The sequence below is a fragment of the Carcharodon carcharias genome, chromosome 10, assembly GCF_017639515.1.
Source record: "Carcharodon carcharias isolate sCarCar2 chromosome 10, sCarCar2.pri, whole genome shotgun sequence".
Taxonomy (NCBI): Eukaryota; Metazoa; Chordata; class Chondrichthyes; order Lamniformes; family Lamnidae; genus Carcharodon; species Carcharodon carcharias.
In genome coordinates this window covers 154,410,212-154,437,705 of record NC_054476.1, presented here as the reverse complement: position 1 = coordinate 154,437,705, position 27,494 = coordinate 154,410,212, and the positions used below count along the sequence as shown (strand labels likewise).

General features: G+C 46.0%; 1 protein-coding gene across 1 annotated transcript in view; it reads right to left on the bottom strand.

The window, feature by feature from the left end:
- Positions 1-25,932, bottom strand: part of sgsm2 (small G protein signaling modulator 2) — a 237,561-nt gene extending 211,629 nt beyond the window's left edge. The window contains exons 1-2 of the mRNA XM_041198274.1: positions 25,919-25,932; positions 21,782-21,880 (exon numbers count right to left, since the gene is read on the bottom strand). Of these exons, the coding sequence (XP_041054208.1) occupies positions 21,782-21,856 (75 nt within the window). The 5' untranslated portion in view covers positions 21,857-21,880; positions 25,919-25,932. The remainder of the gene's footprint in view (positions 1-21,781; positions 21,881-25,918) is intronic.
- Between the last annotated feature and the right edge of the window lie 1,562 nt (positions 25,933-27,494).

Sequence of the window (27,494 nt, the reverse complement as noted above, 5' to 3'; positions counted from 1 at the left end):
GACACAGAACTTTGAGAAGACAAATCATTTTATAATGACCTTGCTTATTTTCCCTGGTATATATCTATGACACTTGATATGCTATGGGTGCACCCTAGATGGCTGGGAACTATGAACTGATGACCCTAAAGAAGGGGTCCACTTTAACCACACACAATCCAGATCTTGGATCTCTAACATGTGCCACACATGCAAGAGTTGCTCTTCCATAGCAAGTGGCATCTCCTTAATGCGAAATTGGATCAGTAAACGATAGTTCCCAAGTGACTTCAGCCGCGAGAAGCTGGATAAAGTTTTAATGGGCCAGGTGTCAGCAGTGGGGAGTGGGGGTGGGCGCTGGGTAATTCGCAGGATACTTTCCAACTTATAAAGCTTTTATCAGTGGTTGGTGCAAATCCTGAATAACACATTTTGTCATGAGCAACTGGTCCAGCATTCCGCGGGGACAGTCCTGGGATTCATTAAATTTCCAGGTAGGAATAGGAAGGGATTTTTGTTTTCTGACCAGCCTCAAAATCAGAAAACGGCCCTTTAAAATGGGATCATTTCTAACACTAGTTGTCAGCGATGATAGAACAAAACATTCAAACCGGGTGCGTGACCTGATGCTGCATTTGCAAAGTTAAAAAGGGGAAGCGCCGAGTAACAGAGTTATTTTTGGGGCCGAGTCCCGTGCGTGATGGGAGTAGCAGGCAACCGGGGTGGTCTCAGCAACACCTCAGCCTCTGATCAGCTACAAGAAAACACCTTTCACATGCACTTGCTTTATTGACAAGTGATCATTCGCAAAGCAGGTCTGTCTCAGTCTCGGTCAAACCTTCACAAAGTAAATGGTAAGACTCCACTATTCCACCAGGAAAGCGACGTTCAGAAAAGTAAGTTTGAAAGGAGATTGGAATGTTCAGAAATGATTTTAACAGATAGCTAGGAATTGCTCCTTTTCCAACCAGGTTGCCACAGCAATTATATTTCCCCTTTTTTTGATAAAATCCTCTCCTCCTGCACTTAGGGTGGAATTTTCTCAGAATCGCACTAAGTGCGGTAGCGGGCAGGTAAAATGGAGTCCTACCCACCGATGTAAATGGCGTGTTTTTATGCTGTATTGCCCTGAGCCCGCCTCATTAGTTATTCACTCCTGCGAGACATGCCATTTCCATGGCAGGCAGGCTCTTATTCACCTGCCCTCCATCACCCCCCTGTTGCATCATGCCGGTCCCCATCTTTAAAAGGCAGCGACCAGCAAAGCGCTCAGCGCCACCAGCTCACTACTGCTGCCCAGGAGACATGGCCAGCAAAGGAAAAAAGGCTGACTACAGCCCCCCGCTTCAATGATGACTCCCTCAAGCAACTGCTGGATGCCATGGAGGCCCGCTGGGATGTGCTTTAATCCCGCTCTGGCTACAGGATGGGCAGCAAAGTCACCAACCCAGCTTGAGAGGCGGTGGTCAACGCAAACGCCCTGCAGAGAAGGACAGCCGCCCAATGCCGCAAAAGGATGAATGATCTCCTCCGTTCCACCAGGGTAAGTCACTCTTTTTCATCACTCCCAACTCACACACTCGCAAGCCTATCACACATCCACAGGGCTCTCACTCACTGCCAGTGCAAGGGACATCACCATTCACTCTTTCTCACACACCGTCATTGTCCTTATACTGTCCATAGGACCACTCAACACCCACACAGGCCAGGCATACTTAACATCTGGCCCAGTAGGAGGCCGGATACACTCTCCCCATCTTTATCCATGTAGAACAAACTGGTTCACAACAGGAGGGAAAGGTTGCAAACAGGTGGAGGGATGCTGGAGGTCAAAGTTTGGACAGAATTCAAAAACAGAGCCATCCAGCGATGACCGGGACTAGTCCTGTACGGACGGTGAAGTCGTCGCTGCTCTACCAAGTGAGGATCCAGCAGTGCAACATCCATCAGACAACCATGCTGTGACTGGTGTGTCCTCTTTCATAGGCCACTGCCATGCACTAATTATCTCTCCTGGCTTTCGCAGGCACATCTGCTAAACAGCCGACGGAGGCCTTGACCCAGGACCTCCAATCAAGCTCTGAAGAAGCCTCTGAAGGGGAATCTGAAGGCACCCTCCCTGAAGTTCTGTCACAGCACTCACCCACACACTCAACCATTGCAGAGATACGCACCTTGGTGGGACCTAGTTTTAGCCTCGGGATCACAATCTGGTGAGCACATCCCACTTTCTGATCCACAGCAGGTGGAAGCAGGGACTTCCCAGGTCCCCGCCACACAGAGGACTGCTGGAGGCCAGAACGTTGCTGACCCCGAGTCAGCTGACGAGCCTCTGGACTTGGTCATATCACAGTTGCTGGAGCTGCAACGGCAAGCTAGGAAACATCAGGAACAGATGTTTGCTGCATTCCTCAGATTGCAAGGCACGATAGAGGAGTCCGTCTTCAGGCGGAGGTGATACCTCCGGCATTGCAATGCACCAGAGTCAACAATGGCAGGATGGTGGCCGCCATGAAGACCTTGGTCCAGGACTTCACTCCTGCACTGCTGCGTGGGCCTAACTCCATTACTGATGACATAGTTGGCCTCCAACAGTGTGTAAACGAGAGGGGTGCTGGGCAGCTCATTCTCACTCCATGAGTGGAAGGGGTAGCTGGAGTCAGCCAGGGGCCCTTGGGCACCCATAGGGAGGAGAATCAACAGGTGCACACCCTAGAGCCATCCACCCAGCTGACTTTGGGAGCAACCAGCCCATCTGAATCCCTTCTTCCTGTGACGTCAGCAGCTCCAGTTCCACAGGTCGAGGAGGGTGCCACTGCCACACAGCAGGACCCTGAAAGCAGGCCAGGGCCCACCAAGACTTGGCCCTCCAGAAGACGCCCGCCAAAGTCATCACAGACAGGGTGTCATAGTCAGCAGGCTGCCTCTACCTCTACTGTGGATATCCGGGGAGCACCAAGACGTAGCGGCAGGGTTAGGAAAGTTAGTTAAAGTAGTTGCACAGCCTGGCCATGGGTGTTGATCACTTGTACATACTGTTCACTATTGTCAATAAACTCCAAAGAATGTCTCCTTGCCTGTGGCTCCTTGTTCTGATGAGCAGTGCTCTTGTCACTCAGATGTGAAACCTTTCTGCACAAGATAAAAGGCAGGTGTCTCTGTCCAGGGACTCTTTCCAATGCTCTGTGCAGTCTTCAGACCACAGTGATGGTCCAGCCTCACACTCCCTGGAAACATTACTGATGCCTGCACCTTGGTGGTGCTGGTCATTGCTGCCAGATTGTAGTGGGCAGGTGCCAGAGTTCTCTCATTCTCTCTCTGTGCTCTCAGCACCTTTAAGGTGGGGTTGGCCCCCATCACACCAGCATCTTCAACCAGTGATGCTGTGCACCAGCTCCTGAAGGGCTGAGGTGCCGAAGGCTGACACAGCATCAGATGCGTCTAAAGTTTCATGGCTGCGTCTCTGAGGTCACTCTGATCACGGAGCACAAGTAAGCTGTCCTCGGCCAGACAGAAACCAGTCATTCTCAGGGGCTATGTGAAGGTCTATGGAGTGTCCTCACTGCATGTTGTCATCATCCTCTTGCAATCGAGTGACTACTAGGGCCTCCATTGCGTCTCCATGACAGGAGCAGTCTCACAGAGGGTATTGGCACTGCCATAAGCCAGACTGGAGACAAACATTCACAAATGCGATGTGAGGATCTATGGCGACACCTCACTGCATGTCGTCATCATCCTCCACAAATCTGGCAGCTATGACAGCCTCTTGAGCGCACCTGCCCCATCTAGCCAGTGCAAGAGCCTTATCCCCATCATCGTCACCACTGAGGACCCTCTTGCCCTCAACCCCATCGGTGTCCTCCTCATCCAAGGAGACTTCCAGCTCCTCCATCTTCTCCTCAGCCAGCTCGACCCCCCAATAGAGCGCCAGGTTGTAAAGGGCGCAGCAGACGACAATGATGTGTAACATCCTCCGCGGACTGTATTGCAGGGCTCCACCAGACTGGTTCAGGCACCAGAACCACATCCCAATGCTCTGCTCCACCAAGTTGCGGGTTCTGCATGACCCTCATTATAGTGTCGCTCTGCTGCAGTCTGAGGCTGCTGCATGGGTGTCATCAGCCACGGCCTCTGCGAGTAGCCCTTGTCCCCGAGGAGTCAACCCTGCAGCCTCTGTGGACCAGGAAGACTGCAGGGATCTGCGAGCGACTCAGGATGTAGGCGTTGTGCACATTCTCTGGAAACCATGTGCATACCTGCAGGGTGTATTTCTGGTGGTCGCATACCAGCTGCACAGTGAGTGGAAGCCCTTGCGCTTGATGAAGTTCAGAGTGTAGCGATGGAGACCTGATCGCCACATGAGTGCAGTTAATCGCACCCTGCACCTGTGGGAATCCAGAGATCAGGGTGAATCCAGTGCCCTGGTTCCTGGCTGTCCCAGTCCTGGGTGAAATGCACAAAGTTGTGTGCCCTCGAGAAGATGGCATCCGTGACCTCGTGGATACATTTGTGGGTGGCAGATTGTGAAATCCCAGAGGTCACCTGTAGAGCCCTGAAAGGAGCCACTGGCATAGAAATAGAGCGCCGCGGTCACTTTCACAACCACTGGCAGTGGATGCCCTCCATGTCCCCTTGGTGTCAAGTCCTGCAGTAAGTGGCAGATGTGAGCCACAAGGTCCCTAGACATGCTCAGTCATCAGCGACACTGGTTCTCAGTCATCTGCAGGAATGGCAGGCGGTGTCTATAGACCCTGGGTGTCGCTAGGCGCCAACCAGCCACAGCTCGCTGTCACTCCTGGGAGTGTGTGCAGGAGCTCCTGCTGCCCCTTCTTCATGAGGTTGCTGCTCCTACCTTTGCTTGGCCAGGAGCCTCCGTCACTCTCTCCTCCATCTTCTACAGTCTCTGTAGGCCATCACCATACAGCTAGGACACCAGGATCCATGATCCTGATGTGGTCCTCCTGCAGCATGAAAGAGAGACACGTGGTTATCGTGGCTGTACTTAGCACCTTTCCTGGCCCTGTGTGACCACCCCTTAATGCTTCCCAGAAAGCGCTGGTCACCCCTCGGATGGCCAGAGATGAGTGCGCTGCATGGGCTGCCCTGTCAACCTGCGACATGGGGGATACAGGTCCAAACTAGGATGCTGAGATTGCAAGAGGCTGTGAGCACCTCCAGCAGTGACTGCTACATGGCCAGCGTTGCCGAGGAGGTTGTACAACATGTGCAGTCCAACTGCTCTGCGGTCCAATAAAGTGGTGGCGGTCTCGAAGTCTGTGCTGGCAGGGTTGGGGGGATAAGGTATGGAGCACTTGGTGGCTCTTTTGTGCCAATGCGTTGCTTGCCTGTGTGGGCAGGCTAGGAGCCCAATCCCAGTCATATCACTGTGGCTGTACCTGGTCTGTCTCAGTTGCAGAGGCAGGGTCAGTTTATACAGGCGTCGCTAATGCGTGGCCACTCCCCTCGTTACCCTGCCCCCGACCTCGATTACCTACATGCAGGTTGCAGTTCCAGGGCAGCACAGGATCCCCACCCCCTACACCCACAACGGTCGCCTCTGAGGCTGGCCAGCGCTTGCCCTCGGACACACCCCCCTCAGCAGTCGCCTCTGAGGCTGGCCAGCATTTGCCTTCAACCCCCTGGCCTGTAAACAATAAACGAGCTGTGGAGAACGCTGCTGCTCGCTTGCCTCAGTTCCTCCATAATGAAGGCTGCCAAGTGCACGTTGCCTGCGTGCTGTTGTGAAACATGTTGGCGTGCTTTCCCGCAATGTGGACGGATGATACGGCGGGGTTCCAAGAGCCTGGTGGGATGGCCTTTTAGTTATATGCTGATATTTTACAATTAGCTCCCCGCCGACTGATGATGGGAAAGGTGGCCCGCCGTTGACAGGCTGAGCGAACAATCGTGACCTGCCTTCACGCCAGTGTAAAGCAGGTCACGCCATATTTTCCACGCACGCTCGGAAAATTCCACTCATACTCTCTCTCTGATACAAGGCATGCCACTTGCTAACAAGCCTAGAGCAGACTGCTCGAGGCACACGGTGAGCCAACTCGCTTTACCCAACAATAGTGAAGTCTGTCCGCTCCCCTCAGCCCATGATCACCAATGCAAGTAGCAGGATGGTGAGTGGCTTGGAGGGAAACTTGCAGTTCGCTCAGTGGTTGTTTGAATGAATAGCCAGGGCCACAGGTTAAAAGGTGTCAGCGATGGTTCTGGTGCTAGCAGTCTGGCTTCTGGGTTAGACGGTTGTGGGTTCACGTCTTACTCCCATCCAGACAGACACCCCAGGAAAGTGCTGACCTATCAGAGATGCCGCCTTTGGATGCAAAAGATCCCATAAGGTTATTCTGAAGAAGAGCAGGTAAGTTACCCTTTATGTCCTGGCCAATATTTATCCCTCAATCAACATCGCACAAAATGGATTCTGGTCATTATCACATTGTTTGTGGGAGCTTACTGGGTGCAAACTGGCTGTGGAGTTTGCCATATTCTTGCTTCAAAAGTATTTTGTTAACAATACAGCTTTAGGACTTCAGGTGGTCACGAAAGGTGCCATATAATTGCAAATCTTTAAATTTTGGTATGGCTATGAGGTGGTTTTAAAAGTACCAGCCCACCATGCTAGGACAGGAGGAATTGTAGGCCACATACGCACGCTTACGGCTAGCTTCTTACCTCAATAATGACAAGTTAGACTCAATGACTGGAAATTGATAGAGACAGATCTGCCTGATACTGCTCTGGGCTACACCCTATCAGCTGGTTTCATTGTCACACCTTCAGAATCATTCCTTGCCTCTCACTCCAGACAGCGCAGAGAGACATCAGAAACTGAATTGAAAAACAGACCATGGTCGGATGTTGGAGGGGAGATGCTGGGCAGTCCCAGGGACTCACTCCACACATTCCCATTCTCTCTTAATAAATCAGCAAGCTTGATGGGGAGAGGAGTTTCAGGAAAACCTCGGCCAGTTCGCAAAAGTGAAGTACAGAGGCTGAGCTCAGGGCCCCACTAACCGTAAATCCCCCACTGGCAGCAGGAGTAATGCAGACATTCCTAATTTGGAGGCCCTGTTTTTAAAGTTCCTCCTTAGCTCCTGAAACTCGGACAGCAGGATCTTTTCCTTCCAATGTTCCTGGTTTCCATTTGGACCAAAACCATTTTGGGGGGGGGGGGGGGGCGGGGTCAAAATGTTCTGCACCCTCTCAGTGATGCCCTTTATCTGGGCACCAGAGGGGCAACACGCCACAGAAATGCCTGTCTATCCCCTTGACTAATGAATCCCCAATGACCACTGCATTTCTACCTTTGCATGGCCGGGGGTGGGGGGGGGGGGGGGGGGGGAGGGGGGGGGGGGGGGGGGGTTGTGCGGTGCTGCATGGGACACAGCAACATAGAAGTCATTTGCACCATAGTGCCATGGGTATACTCTACCTTGCACTCTCCCAAGCTGTCAGTCATCAACCTCACCAGCATTCAGCCAGTCTGAGAGTGCCACATTGCCAGAGGATTCCTCTACTGCTTGCTAGTGGAGGGAGGCAGAGTTGTCTGTGCAACTACTAGGAGCCGTCTTTTAGACACAAGGCATCCAGAAACTGAATAAAACCAGTAGCAAATAAAAGTGGCCATAGCTCCCACGGTCTTCCCTCCAACATGTATCCCCCATTTATTCTGCCCTCCTTCTGTCTCCAGGAGATCAGTCATGTCACAGTTTCCTAGCTTGCTCAAGCACTGATTCTTTCTACATGAGCACAATCAATAAACACCAGGAAGCAATATGACTTTGGAAGTCTTCACCCGTGACAATGCTACCCTTACCTATACACCATTCCAGCATGAGGCAATGGGTGATCAATTATAGGGTCAACGAGTCTGCCGGTGAAATAGAGAAGCTGGATTTAATAGTGCACATGCTAGATGAAGATTCATAGTTCTTCTAGAATTAAACCAGCACAACATAAAGGCAGCTGCTGGAGCTCAAGTTAGCCTCTGTAGTAATAGTGATCTGCCTCAAGTTAGCCTCTGTAGTAATAGTGATCTGCCTCAAGTTAGCCTCTGTAGTAATAGTGATCTGCCTCAAGTTAGCCTCTGTAGTAATAGTGATCTGCCTCAAGTTAGCCTCTGTAGTAATAGTGATCTGCCTCAAGTTAGCCTCTGTAGTAATAGTGATCTGCCTCAAGTTAGCCTCTGTAGTAATAGTGATCTGCCTCAAGTTAGCCTCTGTAGTAATAGTGATCTGCCTCAAGTTAGCCTCTGTAGTAATAGTGATCTGCCTCAAGTTAGCCTCTGTAGTAATAGTGATCTGCCCAAGGGCAGGTCTTCTGCTCATTTCTCTACCTCTCGCGGTCTTGTGCTTTCCTTTTCAGTTGCTCGGGGGAGCCTTCCATTTTCAATTTCAGTGAGCAATATGACTCAAAGAATACAGGAGGTGGGTTCCCCTTGCCTTCCTCATGCATTCTTAAAGGAAAAGCAAGTCCTCTTCCCGAAGTATCTTCCACCTGTCAGCAGCAGTTGTCCGAGGTTCTAGCTCTTATACCTTCACCATCAATAAATTGCTGGTTCCACCATTGGCCATGTCTAGTAACCCTGAGCATGGGACTCTTACCCTTGGAGAGACTAGCAGGAGGGCAGAGACATTTATCCTGAGATCTCAAATGATCCTGCAATAACAATTTTTTGCATGCCAAGATGATAAATAAATGTCCTCCAGGGAAATGGCATGTGATGAGACAGGCCATCTAGGAGAGAGCTAGAAAATATGTCTTCATGTAAAAGGTGGTAAATATGAGGAATTTTATACCACAAAAAGCAAGATGCTAACTCAACTAATAAGGTTTAATCTGAATTGATGGTATCGTTGGCTAGCACAAATTTAAGGGATATGGAGCCAAGATGGGTGAACGGAATCAGGATCCTTTAAGCACACAATAGGAAGGATCCTGATCAGCCATGATTTTACTGAATGGCAGAACAGGCTTGAGGGGCTGAATGGCCTACTCCTGTTCCTATGACATTATCACTGGACTGCCAGAGAGGAGAAAGTACAGAATGCAACCCTTTCAAAATTTTAGATAAACTAAATTTTCTTTTAATCTAATCTAAAAAAAATATGGATCTCAATGGCCTTAAATTTAGTGTAAGGTTAGCGGTGGCATTGATACCCTCTAAACTAAGATCAAAGCAAGTACATTCATAATCAAAACCAACTGTCTTCATACAAAATTAACTTCAACCAGCCCTCTTAGAATTAGAAAGTACATTTGAATTCACTGTGGGCTGTAACTTTGTAATAAAGTACAATAACTGAAAAGAATACTGAATATCTATGAGATCATTTATATTGGAGTGTAATACAAGTGTCTATCCACATACTTAATTATGCATTATATCAAATGTTGTGAACTGTCTAGGTGTCAAGGCAGATAAGCCATGATTTAATTAGAAACAGATAAGCTGCTTTATAATTAGGAACAAATGTTCATTTGCATTACAAGAGCATCCAATGTTCACAGAATCGAAAGAAAAATCTTCATACCAACCACTTAACTAATTATAATTCATATATAGATCAAATTCAGGCTCTAATGAATTGCAATAAATTTGGTACAAAATCTATTTCTTGTCATTTTTTATATTAGTTCCAACTTGCCTTGCAATGAAAGCTGAATTGTTGACAAACTAAGTGTTTTTTCTTCAAGCATCTGAAGCACATGCTTAGACTTCCATCATTAAGTTCTTTGGGAAAATAATTTCCTATTGGTGTAATCCCCTCCAAATGACTTTTTACTGCCCTTGGGACTTTCACACTAAATTACAAATATAAAAGCCAAGAGATAATGTTGAGCCTAGATAAAACCTAAAACAACCTCAGTTAAGAGTGTTATGTGCAGAATTGGGTTTCACACTTTAAGAAGGATTAAAGCTAAGAAGAGGGTACAAATCTGATTCACTACAATGCTACTTACTGTGACATAATACAATAATGAAGAAAGACTTTAAAAAGTTACAGCAATTTTTGTTAGAACAATGCAGATTAGGGAAGAGTTTAACGTTATGGAAGGATGTACATGGTTGATAAGAGCAGGCTGTTTCCAGCAGCTGAGGACTTTAGAATGAGGGATCTTTTATATATAAAATTAAATGTGATGGATTTGGAGCACAGAGTTATGAAGCTGTAAAAAAATCACTTTCAGGATTAGTGATTGAAGCAGAAACTATGCTGTCATTCAAGATTGTGCAGGTGGATAAAGGAGGGCAAAATGTGTTTAGGGTTATTTGCTTGTGTGAAGGATAAATGTTGAGCCATTGGGCTGAACAGCATGTTTTGGTGTTACAATTGCCTATGTATTTCTATGATTCTCCTTCACGCCCTTCTGAGTAATGTCTTACTTTTATGACCCGCTTCATCAGGTGGTCTCCATAAAAGATTAGAAAAGGGAATTCAGGAGAAACTTCTTTTACCCAACAAGTGGTAAGAGTATGGAACAAGGAGTAGTTGAGGCAAATAAGCATAGATGAAATTACGGGAAGTTACTTAAATACATGGCGAAGAAATAGATAGATATGATGATAGGGTTAGGTGGGTGGGTGGGGGGTGAGGAGTGAGGGTTGTGTGGAGAAATCAAACTGGCATAGACAAGTCAGGGCAAATGGCTTGTTTTTGCTCCAACTACTCTGTCCCATCAATGCAATCAACCACAATTTCATATATGCATTCCTCTTCCTACTGTCACCAGTGTTGATTTCACTATTACCCCGTGGCGAATTAAGAGTTTATATTGGTACCAACAACATAGGTAGAAAGAGGGATGTTGTCTTGCAATCAGAATTTTGGGAGCTAGGTAGGAAATTAGCAACCAGGACCTTAAAAGTAGTAACCCCCAGATTATACCCAGTACCATGATCAAATGAGGAGAGAAATAGGAGGATAGAGCAGCTGAATGCATGATTGATGGGACAGTGCAAGAGGGAGGACTTTAGATTTTGGGACATTGGGATCAGTTCTAGGGGAGATGAGACTTGTAAAGGCTGAACGGGTTGCACCTAAACAGAGTCAGGACCAATTTCCTTGCAGGGCAATTTGCTGGAGCTATTGGGGATGGTTTAAACTAACTTGGCAGGGGTGTGGGAACCAGGAGGTAACACTGGAAAGGTGCAAATAATATTGTGGGAGACCAGATAGTACTAGAGTAGGAAATAGTAAGGTATTAGGTGGGTTCAGCTAAGAGGGAATATAATAAAGTCTAAATTAGGGTTAAAGAGCATTTGTGAATGCTTGGGGTGTGGTAAATAAGATTGGTGAGTTGCAGATGCAGATAGCCATGTGGAGATATGACTTTTTTTTTTCCTTTATTCTTTCATGGGATGTGGGCATCACTGGCAAGGCCAGCATTTGTTGCCCATCACTAATTGCCCTTGAACTGAGCGGCTTGCTGGCCATTTCAGAGGGCAGTTAAGAGTCAACCAGACTTATGTGAATTTGGAGTCATGTGTAAGCCAGACCAGGTAAGGATGGCAAATTTCCCTCCCTAAAGCACATCAGTGAACCAGATGGGTTTTTATAACAATCGATGATGGTTGTCATCATTACCAAGAATAGCTTTATATTCCAGATTTATTAATTGAATTTAAATACCGCCAGCTGCCATGGTGGGATTGGAACCCATGTCTCCAGAGCATTAGCCTGGGCCTCTAATTATTAGTCCAATGATATTACCACTACACCACCATCTTCCCTGATAACAGAGACCTTGTTCAAAGAAAGGTAGAACTGGCTAAAATTATTCCTGGATACTAGGTGTTCAGGAAAGATAGAAAGGAAGGAACTGAGGAGGGTGAAAATATTGATTAAGGAGAACCTTGCACTGCTGGAGAGAGAGAGAGAGGATGTCCCAGAGGGGTCAAGGACAGAATCTATTTGGCTAGAGTTGAGGAACAAAAAAGGTGCAATTACATTGTAGTCTACAACACACCAGTTGGAAGGGTTGGGGAGATGGCGTGGGGGAAGATGTAGAGGAACAAATTTACAAGGAAATTATACGGATGTGCAAGAAATAGAACATAGATAGAATGGGGGACTTTAATTATCCGGATATAAACCGGCAAAGTAGCGTAAAGGGCAGAGAGGGGAAAGAGTTCCTAGAGTGTGAGCATGAGAATTTTCTACAGCAGCATGTTCCTAGTCCAACGATGAAGGAGGCATTGCAGAAGCTGATTATTGGGAATGAGATGGGCCAAGTGTATCAAGTGTCAGTAGGGGAACATTTAGGGAATAGTGATCATTGTATCATAAGATTTCAGTTAGCTGTGGAGAAGGACAAGGAGTAATCCAGAATACGAATAATTTACTTGGGGAAAGCCAATTTCAATGGGGTTAGAATGGATCTGGACCAGATAAATTGGAATCAAAAGATTAGCAGGCAAAACTATAACTGAACAATGGGCTACCTTAAAAGGATAGTTCCAAGTACAGTCAAGGTATATTCTCACAAAAGGGAATAGTAAGGAAAACAAATCCAGAGCTCCCAGGTTGACAAAAGAGATGGAAATTAAGACTAAGAATAAAAAGTCTGTTTATGGCTGATATCAAATGGATAATACAACAAAGAACCAGGCTGAATATAGAAGGGCAATTGGAAAAAACAAATAAGAGAAGCAAAGAGAGAGTATGGGAAGAGATGGGCAGCTAACATAAAAGGGAATTCCAAAGTCTTCCACAGGCATATAAATAGCAAAAGGGTGGTAAAACGAAGGGCGAGGCTGATCAGGTACCAGAAAGGGGATTTACGCATGGGTGCCGGGGCATGCTGAGGTAATAAATTCACGTCTAGCATCTGTCTTTATCAAGTATCAGGAAGACATAGGGCAGAATTTTCTGCATGCCGGGTGGGTGAGAAGACGATTCCCACCGGAGAAGCCAGTCCCGCCGCCATTTTACGTGGGTGGGCCAATTAAAGCCCACCCAGCATGACGTCTGGTGGGAAGCACTATACACTTCCTGTGTGGGCAGGAGGGGGGGGGGGGGATTCCCCAAAAGCGAGAGTGTGCACGAAAGAGCGCACATCTCCCTGAGGCTAAGTGCTGCCCCAGTGAGATCGCTGATACTTTTAAAAAGATTAAAAATAGAAAAAAAATTCCCTAACATGTCCCCCTCATGTGACAATGTCATATGAGATGGGACATATTCATAAATTACACTAAAACTTTGTTAAACTTTTTAAATCCCTTCATGAAATCTCATCCCGCTGCTGGATGAGGTTTCATGTTTTCTCTATTTGCCGCTGGGGCTCCTGGCCTGCCCCTTAAGGTTGAGTGGACAGGGCCTTTAATTGTTTTAATGATCCTGTCAATGGCCTCAATTAGCTGATTTTGCTGCGCCCCCGCCTTCCTGAAAATTTAAATGGGGCGGGATGACAACGGAGGTTCTGCCTGATGTAATCCCGCGTCATTTTACACATTGGCGAGTGGGCCCTGCCCGCTGCTCGCCAACGACAATATTCTGCCCATAATTTTCATGTTATTGAAATTTATTGTACAGTAATAGTGGGGTCTGTGTGTGTGTGTGTGTGTGTATATGTTGCGGGGGACTTAGTTGAATTAAGGGCAGCTGGTCTGAAGGCTTTGATGTAACAGAAGATAAGATAGGTTTGAAATGTTAAGTATGTAAACATAAGTGTAAAGGGAACATTTGCATTTTTAAATAAAGCAGACTAGACTGAATTCAAAAAAGAGGAGGGTGAAATGTTTCACCTAGCCAGGAGAAGTTAAGAAACAGTGTGTTTATTTTTCCCAAAGATTACTGGTAAAATTGGTACTTTGAAGAATTTTTATTATTAGAGAGGTAAAAGTCCAAAGATAGTGAAACAATAGGAATTTGTATTCAAATATACATATTTATACAAAATATATATAAAGGAGAGAAGGCTGCATGGAAGGGAAGGAATTCTAAGATCTAACATGTGTGAAAAGCTTCTAGCATCTAAGCCTCAAGCTGCTGTCTACAAGGAACTAAAGCTGAGAAAAACTCACTTTGAATTTGACTGTTCGGGGTATTGTGTGTTACTTTGCCTGGGTCTTTTAAAAGCCTATGTGTCTCACTGTTGCCTTAATGTAGGTGTAACTGGGGTTTAGATTACTTAGGGAATTTAAAAGTTATCATAGTAGTAATTTGCAGATCAACGTATGTTTTTAAAATCATTTCTTCTATTAATAAATTATCAGTTTAGTTTTGTAAGAAACCTATAATACTTGGTGGCCTTCTTTTTACTGAATTCAAAGCCTGCATCTCGAAATAAGTACAAATTGCAAAAAATAGTCATGGCAGCTGCTTCAAGTTTCCCTCTGGGATTTGGGCAGCTTGACATTTACCATCCGCCTGCCATAATACCAAGGAAGATTGATGCTACCCAGCTTATTGTGAAAGAGGAGCTAGTTCAGACACTTGAAGGGTTTCAAGTTGATAAGGAGGTGATATTGGATAGGCTGTCAGTGCTTAAAATTGATAAGGCATCAGGACTGGATGAGATGCATCCAAAGGATACTGAAGGAAGTGAAAGTGGAAATTATGGAGACATAACCACAGTTTTCCAATCTTCCTTAGACTCAGGGGACTGGAGAATTGCAAATGTTACACACTTATTCAAAGAGGAGTATAAAGATAACCCAGCAATTCCAGGCCAGTCAGTTTAACCTTGGTGATGGGGAAGCTTTTAGAAACAATAATTCAGGACAAAATAAGTAGTCACTTGGACAAATGCGGGTTAATTAAGGAAAACCAGCATGGATTTGTTAAGGGAAAATTGTGTTTAACTAACTTGCTTGTGTTTTTTGAGAAGGTAACAGAGAGGGTTGCCAAGGGTAATGGTGTTGATGTGGTGTACATGTACTTCCAAAAGGCATTTGATAAAGTACTGCATAACACACTTGTGAGCAAAGTTAGAGCTCATGGAATAAAAGAGAAAATAGCAACATGGATACAAAATTGGCTGAGTGATGCAAACAAAGAGTAGTGGTTAAGTTTTTTTTTCCAGACTCGAGGAAGGTTTATAGTGTAGTTCCTCAGAAATTGTGTTAGGACCCTAATATTTCTGATATATTAATGACCTAGACCTTGGGTACAATTTCAAAATTTGCAGATGACACGAATCTTAAAAGTATTGTGAACCATGAGGAGAATAGTGTAGTATTTCAAGAGGACATAGGTAGGTGCAATGGGTGAACAAGTGGCAGATTAAATTTAATGCAGAGGGGTGTGAAGTGATTTTGGTAAGAGGAATGCAGAGAGTCAGTATAGAATAAAAGGTAAAATTCTAAAGGAAGTGCAGGAGCAGAGTAACTTGGATGTTTATGGACATAAATCATTCAAGGTGGCAAGACAGATTGACAGAGTGGTTAATAAAGCATATGGCATTCTGGGCTTTATCAATAGAGGCAGCGTACAAAAGCAAGGAAGTTACGTTAAGTATAAACACTGGTTCAGCCTCAACTTGAGTATTGCATCCAGTTCTGGACACCACACTTTAGGAAGGATGTGAAGTAAAATCCCTGAGAGGGTGCAGAAAAGATTCACAAGAATGGTTCCAGGAATGAGGAACTTCAGTTACGGAGAAAGATTGGCGAAGTTAGGACTGTTCCCCTTGGAGAAGAAAAGGTTGAGAGGATATTTGACAGAGGTGTTTAAAATTATGAGGAGTCGGGACAGAGTAGAAAGGGAAAACCTGCTCCCATTGGTGGAAGGATCAGGAACAAGAGGGCACAGATTTAAGATAATTGGCAGAAGAAGCAATAGCGACATGAGGAAAATCTTTTTCAAACAGCAAGTGGTTAGGATCTGGAATGCACTGCCTGAGAGTGTGGGGGAGGGAGGGTCAACTGAGGCTTTCAAAAGGGAATTGGATTATTATCTGGAGAGGAAAATTTTCCAGGGCTTTCGAGAAAAGGCAGGGGAGTAAGACTAGATGAATTGCTCCTTCAGAGGGCCAGCACAGACATGATGGACTGAATGGCCCCCTTCTGTGCTGTAACCATTCTATGATTCTATTTTAAATTATGTTTAGATTATCACTGACTTACTTCCAATAACAACAGGGTTGAAACTGCCCGAATCATTGAAATATAAACTATTGTAACCAATGAGAAAAGCTTTCATTCTATCACTCTGAACCATAAGCCAGCCATGAAATTTGAATCTACCATTCACCATCCAGTGCCCCTGCTATAATTATATAATTGGTGATCCTTTCCCTTTATAATGTGAATGCACAAAGCAGGAATGGAGGTCACCCAGCTTTGTGCAATGAGTTACATCCGATTTGTATTGTACTCCACAATTTTAAATATTGTTGATGTGATCAAAAAAGGTAGAAAAGTGAATAGAGATGCATGCTAAAATTGCAACCACATCTATATCGTTCTGGGAGTGGACCTTCCCGTGGAATGTTTCTTGAACGTTCATTCAGCAATTCTGAAGTCACATTTCTGGCTCGAATGGGTGGTCAGAGAGCTTAAAAATCTGTCATCAGCAATTTTTAGGTTCGCTAACAGTGGCTTGGGGAGACAAAGCGCTGGTGTATCTCTGTGCTGCGAGTGGTAGCTAAACTATTTTATTTATTAAACACTGGATAATACTCCTTAAAAGCAACTTAACATCCTTTAAATGTTATAGCAAAGCACTAAGACATCACAACTGAGCATGAAAATCTCAAAGCACTTCACCTGTTTTTTAAAAGCAATAACCACATAAGTTTTATTGCTGTTAGAATTATTGCACTTTTTTGCCTATTCTGATGTGCTCTACCATTACCTAAAATCGGAGGGTCATTTTTAATCTACTGAGCACGACTGGATGTTCCACTAAATACTCAATGTGCACAAAGGTATCATCTATTGATGTATTTCTGTAGAAAAATACTGTACATTCTGCTCTGACTGATAGTGTTAAGTCCTTGGCTGTGCAGAGTTTTATATTTGGAAAGCTTGTTACAATGGATAGGAATGACCTAGAGAAAAGATTGGTCAACACAAACTGAATCTTCCTTCCTGAGTTCAGACTTTTAAGCATTTGTACGGGAGACAAAGATAGAGTTCAAAGCCGGAGACTCCAGTAAAGTACATTGGCTGAGCAGGGGGTAGGGCCGCTGATGAATCATTTTTGTGTTGCAGTGAGTTCCCAGCAGGAACCAAATGAATGGAAACTGTAACCACAGCACATGAATGAGCTGCAAGAACATGTATTGCTGCCCATGAAGTGTGCAATGCAATAGTGAAAAGGTTTTTTTAAAAATTGATCATCACCTATAATTGCTGTTTTGTGGATTAGGTAGAAGGTGGGAAAAGAGAAGATACAATGTCCTTACATTATTGTAAAATGAGAAATTTCTAACTTAATCTGGAGAATGTGGTTTCATTCTACATATTTCAAACATCCACCGAATACTTCATTCAGTTTCCAGTGTTGTAGTTCATTTGTCGTATCTTTTGAAAGGTGCAACATGATTTTATCCAAAATCGTGTCAGAAATGTTTAACTTTAAAGACTGGATTGCCACAAAGAATTATAGACCTAAATAATTTATACAATTCAGGTAGCAAAAATCATAGATTTGTACAGCAAAAGCACAGACCATCAAGTCCAAGTCAGTGTCTTTCCCCATGAGCCACATAGTCTAATGGCCCTCTTCTGTGTACTGGATTTCTTGAGCCTTCCTGTTTGCCATACTTAGTTCCTCGCTTTTATGCCAGTAGGTAACACCTCAAAGAACATCTAAATAATAATTGTAATACTGCTACTTTCTATTCAGTCATCCTGCCTTTGGTGATGCTGTGGTCTTAGTTGCCCAGATTTGCTTGTTATTTTAGTCTGTCGTTAACAAATGCAGCAACAACAACAAAAAAAAATCATTACTCCCAAACAACTGAACAATACCGGGGGAGACTCACCTGTTCCCTTTAATCATATTCTTCAAAATAGATGACCAAGAATTATAAATGTACCTCATCATACACGAACAAAGAAATAGCTCCATAGTTTGTATAAAATATCATGTTCTGAAAAAGGCCCATTTATTTTCTTTTAAAGCATATATGTGTATCCTCATTTATCCAATGCTCTTACCCTGCCAAACTGGTCAAACTCCAAATCAGGTGATATGACACAGCAAGTGCTTTTTGCTTTTCTTCTATTCATTCGTGGGATACCAGTGTACCAGTGTCATTGGCAAAGCCAGCATTTATTGCGCAATCCCTAAACGCCCTTGGAAAAATGATGGTGAGCCACTTTGATTCATTACATTCCGTGTTGTTACAATCTCTGCAGAGACCAATAAATTCAAAAAGACTGAAAGAATGACACATGATTTCATGTTTTAAAACTTTTACTGAAACAAATGACCAACAAAAAGCACTATTGACTAAACCTTATTTTGAGTATTGGCAGTTTGGTGGTTAACTGTCAGTCACAATCAACTGGTGCACTCTCCATGGCAATGCCTCGACCAATCTGGGTCCACTTCCCAACCAATCAGCACTCTTTTCTCATATAGTATAAATATAATTGACATTGGTATTTTCTTGCGAATTGTCCTGATGAGTGCAAGATGAAAATCTTTGCCAAAAAATCTTTTTTTCAGCAATACTCAAGTTCTGTACTACCAAATGACAATTTGTAAATTCTACTGTCTTTTTGTAGGCAACTTATACTTTAACTACAGAAAGGAACATTTCCCTTGTTTCCCCCCCACACATCACACTCTTTGCGGAATGACAATCCTTATGGGAAACATTCTACAGTTGCTCCCAGCTTCTAATGGCTTTGCATTTCCCCATTTCATCAAGTAGTAACATTGAGTGACTGCTTCTGGGTGCTTCCCTCAGTTTTTGGAGACTTTCCCAAATCCACTTCCAGCAGTGAAGCCTATTCCAACGATCCTTCTCTTCTGGCCATGCCAGGATGAATCTTCCACAATCCTTAGATGGCTGTCTCTTCAACTATAGACTGTCTCCCTCCCATATTCAGCTGCTGCAGCTCACAAAGCCAAGCAGCCTCTTCTCTCTGCTGACCATTCAAAACTGCTGTCTGCAATATTCATTGACTTGTAGGGAAGCCTGTAACCTAATCTCAAAAATGGCTTCCTTTACCCTCTTCCCCATGGCAACATGAAACATGTTATCCTTGAATCAGGTAGAAATGCTGATTAGCTATTCTTCAACCCAACTTTTTTTCATCTTAGAAGTAAATGGACAGTTTGCAGAACAACTGTTTAAAACTCAATACTTTCAACACTTTTCTGGAACTTTTGGTGACTCCAAGTCACCATCGTAAACTCAGACTGCTTCCATTGTCTCAAACCATGAGCATCTTACACCATCACCTCAGCAACACAATCTGGGTCTCCCTTTGATCTTTAACCACCCTAGACATGTTAACAAGCAGAGCTCAGAACTGGTCACATGGCTCCCTCCATTTTACATTAAAGACACAGTTCCAAAGCATAACAGTCTTATAAGCCTCATAAGCCTCAGAGTGGTGTAGATACACCCACAGTGCTGTTATGGTAGGTGTTCGAGGACTTTGATGCTGTGATGGTGAAGAAACAGTGATATAGTTCCAAGTCAGGATGATGTGAAACTTGGAGATGAACTTGCAGGTGATGGTGTTCTACTGCTCTTTTTCTTCTAGGTGGTACAGGTCTCGGGTTTGGAAGGTGCTGTTGCAGAACATTTGGTGAGTTGCTGCAGTACATCTTGCACTCATCCAGGCAAGTGGAGAGTATTCCGTCACACTCCTGACTTGTGCCTTTTAGATGGTGGACAGGATTTGGGGAGTCAGAAGGTGAGTTACCCTCCACAGAATCCCCAGCCTCTGATCTGCTCTTGTAGCCACAATATTTCTGTGGCTGGTCCAGTTAAGTCCGTGGTCAGTGGTGACCCCAGATGGCTGGGGATTCAGTGATGGTAATGCCATTGAGTGTTAAATGGAGGGGGTTGGATTCTCTCTTGCTGGAGATGGTCATTGCCTGGCACTTGTGTAGCGGAGTGTTATCCACCGCTTATCAGCCCAGATCTGTTGCCACCTGGTAACTTTTTTACAAGTAGCCCTGCCTGCCCAGGCTCCGTTTTTTAAATAAAAACCTTCTGAGGTTATGTACTTCACTTTAAAATTATTTGTTTAAAGCTGGCTGCTTGAAGTGATTACGATCAACTTCTGTTAACTCAAAGTCCCTTAATTCAAATCGCGCGTGTGTCTGAATAAAACCAAACAAGCTGAATAAAAAGGAACAAAATAAAAAGGACAGATGAATAAACCAAACGCAAGGAGCAAAACAACACATTCCAAATTTATCAGGACTGGCACCAATATACTTAGCAGGTAAGGAAGAAATTATGAGCGTATTCGTGGACCTGTTTGTAAAAAACGCCAGATGGAAATCCTTGAGAATATTCATATTGCAAAGCACGATTTCAGAAGATTTGCAATCGCAAATGTTCATTCATAAACCCATGCCTATTGGGATCTGTCATCGGTTTGCACCACGTAGTTGTGTGACTCATCCTGGTTCATTCATTCTCCCTCCGGTACAATACCTACCACAAAATCCCACGTAGGGTTAGGGAACTATATCACAATTCAGTTTAAGGTTCTCGGCGTCCACACCCCCCTCCCTATTTATAATTTGGCCAAAGTTACGAGGATTGTTGCATATTAAATAAACCGTGCTACAATAGAAACACTGCGTTAAATCGTGTGCAAATATACTTAATCAGAGCTAGATTAAAAATTCTCTGCGAGAATATTTTAGCTGTACAGGATTTCCACCAGAATTGATTAAGATGCAAATACATTTCACCCTCATTCTGAAAATGTTATTTTTATATCCTAAATCATGTGACTGAATTCAGTTGATCTCATCGTAATTATTATAACGTCAATAGTTACATCATAAATAACAGCCCCGAAATAGAAAGAGGTATTATGAAACAGAAATCTCGGTGGTGGGGAGGAATGGGTGGTTTTGTTTTAATGTGGGGAGGGGTGGGGGGTTGGTTGGAAAGGCGGATTCTACAATTGAACAACAGTTCTGGATGTGCCAGGGCAAACCCAGGACTCTTGCTGATTCCCCAACCCCCTCGCCAACTCTCCGCCTCAATGTTTCCATCGTTAAGACGCCACTCCCTCCCATACCTGCACCCGGCTCCACCCAAACAGAAACCTTGTCAGGTAGAGAGATTGTGACATTCCTTTCCCAGAACCGAAACCCTTCGCCTGGCTCACTGCGAAAGGAAAAAGAAAGGCCCTGTTGGAAATAAGAGAAGAGATGGGGAGGGCTGGAACTTGCCAATTGCTCTTTGCACAGAAATGAAACATCTCCAACACAGGCGGATGAAGAGGCCAGCATAGAACTCTTCCCGCCAGCAGCTACCTGCACCTTCTGTTTTTCTAATTTTTTTTGGGAGACTTAGCTCTGTCTTGGGCTCTTACAGCTGGGGTCTGTCTGTGGGAAAAAGCACCCCCCCCCCCCCCCACAAAGCCAAGCGGCGTTTCTTCTAACACTGTGGAGCGGGACTGTGGATGCTGTTTCAATGACCATAAAATATTCTGAAACCAAACCAGAGTGCAATGCAGTTACAACAAAAGGAATATCACACTCAGAACACCCATCGACACCACATGCAATGCAGAACAATAACAAGGTGATTTAAGTAATGTCCCTCCAGCAGGGAAGTGATTGTTAGCAGCAGGAGCTGCTGTTTGAAACCTCCTGTAACACAATCATGTCAGCCCCTTTCCAGTTACCTCTCTCTTGACGTTCCACAGCAGCTTCTGCTTTGCCTCTTCCTCCGAGCAGCCCAGGGATTTGGAGCTTGACATTTCGGCAGCCGCTGAGAACAGAAACTGCAACAAATAGAGGAGAGCAGGAGGGAGAATGAGAAGCCGGTCCCGGGCTGCCTGCACTGTCTGCACCGACACTGTCTGCTCCTCCTGCAGCTCGAGCCCGCGCCGCCGCCGCCCAGAGCGCGAGACCCGAGCGCGGCTGACGTCACCGGGAAAAGAGGTACCGCTCGCGCGCTCACCTGGACAAGGGACACCCCCACCCAGACAGAGGCAGGGATTCCCACACCCAGACAGACAGGCAGGGATTCCTCCCACTCAGACAGACAAGCAGGGATTCCCCCACCCAGACAGACAGGCAGAGATTCCCCAATGCAGGCAAACAGACAGGGATTCCCCCCACCCCGACAGGGATTCCCCCACACAGACAGGGATTCCCCCACCCAGACAGACGGATTCCCCCAAACAGGCAGGGATTCCCCCACCCAGTCAGACAGACAGGGATTCCCCCACGCAAACAAACACACGGGGATTCCCCCCACCCAGAGAAGGATTCCCCCTCGCAGACAAGGATTCTGCCACCCAGACAAAAGACAGACAGGGGATTCCCCTCACCCAGACAGACAGACAAGGATTCCCCCACCCAGACAGACAGTAAGGGATTCCCCCCCTCCAGATATTTCCCCCACCCAAACAGGGATTGCCCTTACCCACCCAGACAGATAGGAATCTCTCGCCCCTCCCTGCCACCGACAGACAGATTCCCCCACCCAGATAGACAGACAGGAATTTCCCCCACCCAGTCAGACAGCAAGGGATTCCCCCCATCCAGATATTTCCCCCACCCAAACAGATAAGGATTTCTCACCCCTCCCTGCCACCGACAGACAGATTCCCCCACCCAGATAGACAGACAGAGATTTCCCCCCTCCCGCCCACCCAGGCAGACAGACTAGGAAAACCCTAGGCAGACTGAGAGTGATTTCCCCACTCAGAAAGGGACAGGGATTCCTGCCCCCATCCCCATACAGACTTTCCTGCATCCACACAGAGAGAAAGATAGGGATTCCCCCACCCAGACAGGGATTTCCCCCACCCAGACAGACAAACAGACAGGGATACACCCACACACACCCAGACAGACAGGAAATTCCCCCCTCCCCCCCAATCCAGACAGAGAGACAGGAATGACCCCCTCCCCAGATCGACAAACAGACTGGAATTTCCCCCCTGCCCAGGCAGACAGGAATTCCCCCCTCCGCAATAGACAGACAGACAGACAGGGTCAGGGATTCTCCCTGCCTCCCCCCACCCCCTCCCCCCGACCCCTATACAGTCAGGCAGAACTCCCCCCCCCGATGACAGAGAGGGATGCCTTCCAGAAAGATGGATTGGCGGGGGAGTGGGGGGGTGGGGGGGGGCTGCGCGGTGGGGGGGGGGGGGGGGTACATACAGACAGACAGGGATTGCCCCCCAACAGACAGGATCCTCCCAGACAGACAGGGGTATTTCCCCCAGACAGTCAGAGACAGGGCAGGATTCCCCAGTGAGTTAGAGAAGGTTGGATTCCCAGTGAGAGGGGGAAGGATCACCCAGATAGATGGAGGTTAGAGACAGAAAGTGGTGAAGAGGAGGTTCTTTAGAGGGAGAAAGAGCAGATTCCTCAAGAGAGAGAAAGAGAAAAGGATTTACAGGGAGAGCAAGAAAAAGAGATGCAAAAACACAGAAGAAGTGACTCTCAGAGAGGTCAACAAATGGCAGGGACCTGGAAAGAGATTCCACAGAGAGAGGTAAAAACCCTTAGAGAGGACCATCAGAAATCACAGATAAAGTGGGCCCTCTGAAAAATAAGTGAGAGAACCCTCACAGATCCCAGATAGTGACCCTTTGAGATGGCCCAGGGAGAGCATATCCTTTGTGAGATCTCCAGTGAAAAGGGGAAATCCTATGGGAGAGAGGCAGAACCCTAAAGGGGGCATCCTTTGTTAGATAGAGGGGGAGCTTTCCCAGAGGCTCTGACCAATGACCCCGGAAGATAAATCATTGCCTCCCCACCTACCCCCCCCCCCCCCCCCCGCATAACCCAGAGAGGCAAACCTCTTGAGAAAGAGACAGATGAGCCCTCGAATGTATTCATATTTAGAGAAAGGAATCAAGAGCCTGCTGAGCCTTGGAATGATGTAGAGGCCTCCAAAAAAGAGGTCATTTAAAAGAGTCTGTCAGTGATGGTTATAAACAGATTCTGATAGACTGCCAGAATTGAATGATGATAGAGAGAAAAGAGGCTCCTGTGACTCTGGTGACCACCCCCCCCCCCCCCCCCCCTTCTCTCTGAAGTATTCCACATCCTTCTCTGGGAGTCTCAGAACATTGCTGTCTCCGTGACTCCCTCTGAGAATTCCACCCAATTTCTCACTGGAGTCCCTCAGTGAGTTTCTCTGGGGTATTTCGGGAGAATGCTGTCTCCAATAGTGGCAAAGGAAGTGGTTTGCGCTTAAGGGGAAGCCGAGCTTTTAGAAAGCAGGTTTAACAATTCAGGGATGTGGAAGGCGAGAGGAAATAGTGAAGCCAAGAATGTCGAAAGAGGTCTAAGGATCAAGGCAACGAGTGGCAGTTGTTGCTTAAACTTGCAGGAGACAGAGAACTGTTTCAAGAATTGGATGACAGCTTGACACATCTCTCAAAATCGAAGAATCAGAATAGTAAAATATGCGAGTCTGGTCTATTGAAGCAGCCGAGAGATCACAAAAAGACATCTTAAAGTGTGGTGACGCCCAGGCAGGTGAGACACCACCCCCCCCCCCCCCCCCCAAGACTAATATTTCAGCAAGAACAGGATCCCGGGGTGAAGGGTGAGAAAGAAGTGATAGGATCCCAGAACTGAAGAGAAACAGAAAGGCAGGACCTTGGAAGCTGAGTCTGTTCAAAAGGCAGAGGGACCCCAAGATCGACCCTCAGAGGTGAGCACGGAGACTGAGACTGCCAAGCGCAGAGAAAGAGCAAAAATAGGTCACACAAAACCAGCACAGACCCCTCTGAGACCCCAGAGCAGCCGCGCTGACAGCGACAGCAAGAGGCGGCCATTGGCAGCTGTTCCGACGCACCTAGCAACAGGCAACAAATAGAAGCTTTGTGGCGAGAATCGCGCCAACACGCTCATCGTTCACCGCGAAGGTCTCAGTAGATGATTTATACTGGGCTGGGCTACGTTTCCTGCGGGCTTAATTTATTAAATCAAGTGCAGCGTGTTTACCCTTAATTCCGGATGAAGCTACATACTTTATCTACAGGTCAGGGACACCTTTGCTGACCGCCAGGAATCCTTGGGTGTCTTAAAAGCAACACTTGCAACGATGACCGTCAGCAACTGCTCCCCTACCCAGAACATGGCAACTTCCCCCCCCCCCCTTTTCAAACCAACTCAACTATCAGATGAACAAGACCCTCAGGCCCTGAAGCTGCAGCCAAAGTTTACCTCTGGAGCACTGCTCGGATGTGGGGGTGGGAGTGGGAGTGGGAGTGGGGGTGGGGGTTGGGGGGGTGGCGTGGTGGAGTTGTGTAGCGCCATGCCAGCGAATCCAAAGGCCCCAGTGATAACGGGAACTCCCTGACAGACCACCTCGGCATTTCAGTTGCTCAGCGAGTTGGCTGCGGGTCGGCATGGTTGCCAGCGCCTTGTGTTATAGATGTGTTATAGACAGGAGTTATCTCAGGGGACCGACCCCCCGGTTACGTCAATGCCCGAACGGTTGAGAAAATTGGAGTTCACTGGAGGCTGTTTGGCCCCGTCACAGTTGACGTGAGGCAGCAAAAAATAGCGTGAGCTCAGCGATGAAGAGGTGGGCGGGAGGCGACAGGCTGGGGCGGTGTACAGCTGAAGGAAGCTATGAGGTGTACTTTTACAAATCCATGCTCCCATTCCTCGCCCTCGTGTCTAAATGGCCCATCTCTGTAAACCATCCTCTTCCCCACTTTGAGTTTCTGCCCATTCCGCCTTTCTTTTGCTCCACTCTGGAATTCCGCAACCACCACCACTCTGCAGCAGCACCGCCAATTCCCCTCTCCTACCTTCTCCGCTTTTAAGATTTACTTAAAATTCACCTCTCCAATCAAGTTTTTTTTGGTCGCCCTTCCTAATATCTGCAGGCCCCCTCCATTTTGATGAGGTCTCTGCAAAGCTGTTACACTATAGTGCAATTACTTATACAGACACCATCTCCAAATGCTTCACACCCTGTGAATTATTCCTAAAGTGCTGAGCGTGCTGTTACAGAGCAAAAAGCGAAAGCAAAAGATAGCCCCATTTAAGCAAAAACACTGGATAAGAATTCCTCTGATCTCTCTGTTCAGCAGCATTGCTTTTTGTGAGGATTTCCCTTGTTCCATGTTTGGGGTAAAATCGTCAACTGTTACCAACAGAAACAGAATTACCTGGAAAAACTCAGCAGGTCTGGCAGCATCGGTGGAGAAGAAAAGAGTTGACGTTTGGAGTCCTCATGACCCTTCCACAGAACTGAGTGAATATAAGGAGAGGGGTGAAATTTAAGGTGGTGGGGGGGTGTGAAGAGAGAAGTTGGGGGGTGGTTGGTTGTAGGAGGTTGAGCAACTGAAATGCCGAGGTGGCCTGTCAGGGACTTCCCATTATCTTATTGAGCAGATAGTCAAAAGATGTCACAGACAAAAGAACACAGAGGTGTTGAAGGTAGTGATATTATCTAAACGAATGGTATTAAAGTTTCTTGTTGAGGCATCGGATGAGATGAAGAATAAAATGAAACTGGGGGCACGCGCAGCTTTGAAAAAGGGTGCAGCGGTGCTGCTGGAGGGAGAGGTCGAGTGTGTTCATATGGCGGCGCATGGCACTGAGTGTGGATCTCAGAATGTGACGGGAACAGCAGTCCGAGAAACGTTTTATGTCCCGGAGATACCTGTAATCCTGGGTGGGTTCAAAACAAGAGGGATGGAATTTCAGTTGAAATCCACGTGGGGCAAGCCGGAGACGATATTAAAGTTTCTTGTTGAGTCTCTAACTGTTACAAACTCTCTGGAACTAATGACCAGAGAAAATACATGTCTGGCAATGTTCAGCCACAAGAGGTCACATTTTCCATATTGCTAACAGAGCGACTAAATGAAACATATTTATCATGTTGTCTGCACTTGGAAAAGTATGTTCAGGATGTTCAAACCATATAAAGACCAAAGGAGATAAGTTAGAAATATGCTACAGAGAATGATCCCCAGTGGGAACCTAAAATAAAAGCTGGAGATCCGAAATTTAAAAAAAAAACAGAAAGTGCTGGAAAAACTCTTGCAACAACTGTGGAGAGAGAAACGGAGTTAACGTTTCCAGTCTAATATGACTCCTTCGGAACCTGCTGAGTTTTCCCAGCACTTTCTGTTTTTAATCCCAACGGGAAACTTCCTTTCAGCTACGTCCCCCCCACCCCATTCCCGTGAATGATCAGCTATTTTAGGGGGTTTGAAGTGGGAAGGTTTATCAGGCTAGACCACTGCAGGTCAGTGGCAACTCACTAAGCTGTACCTTAGACATCTAAACATTTAGCTTTCCAAAAATATAAAGGCCAGAATCAAGACATAGGGGATTTTGGGCTTTATATATTGAGGCATAAAGTACAAAATCAAGGATGTGATGGTTTTTTTTCTTTATCCTTTC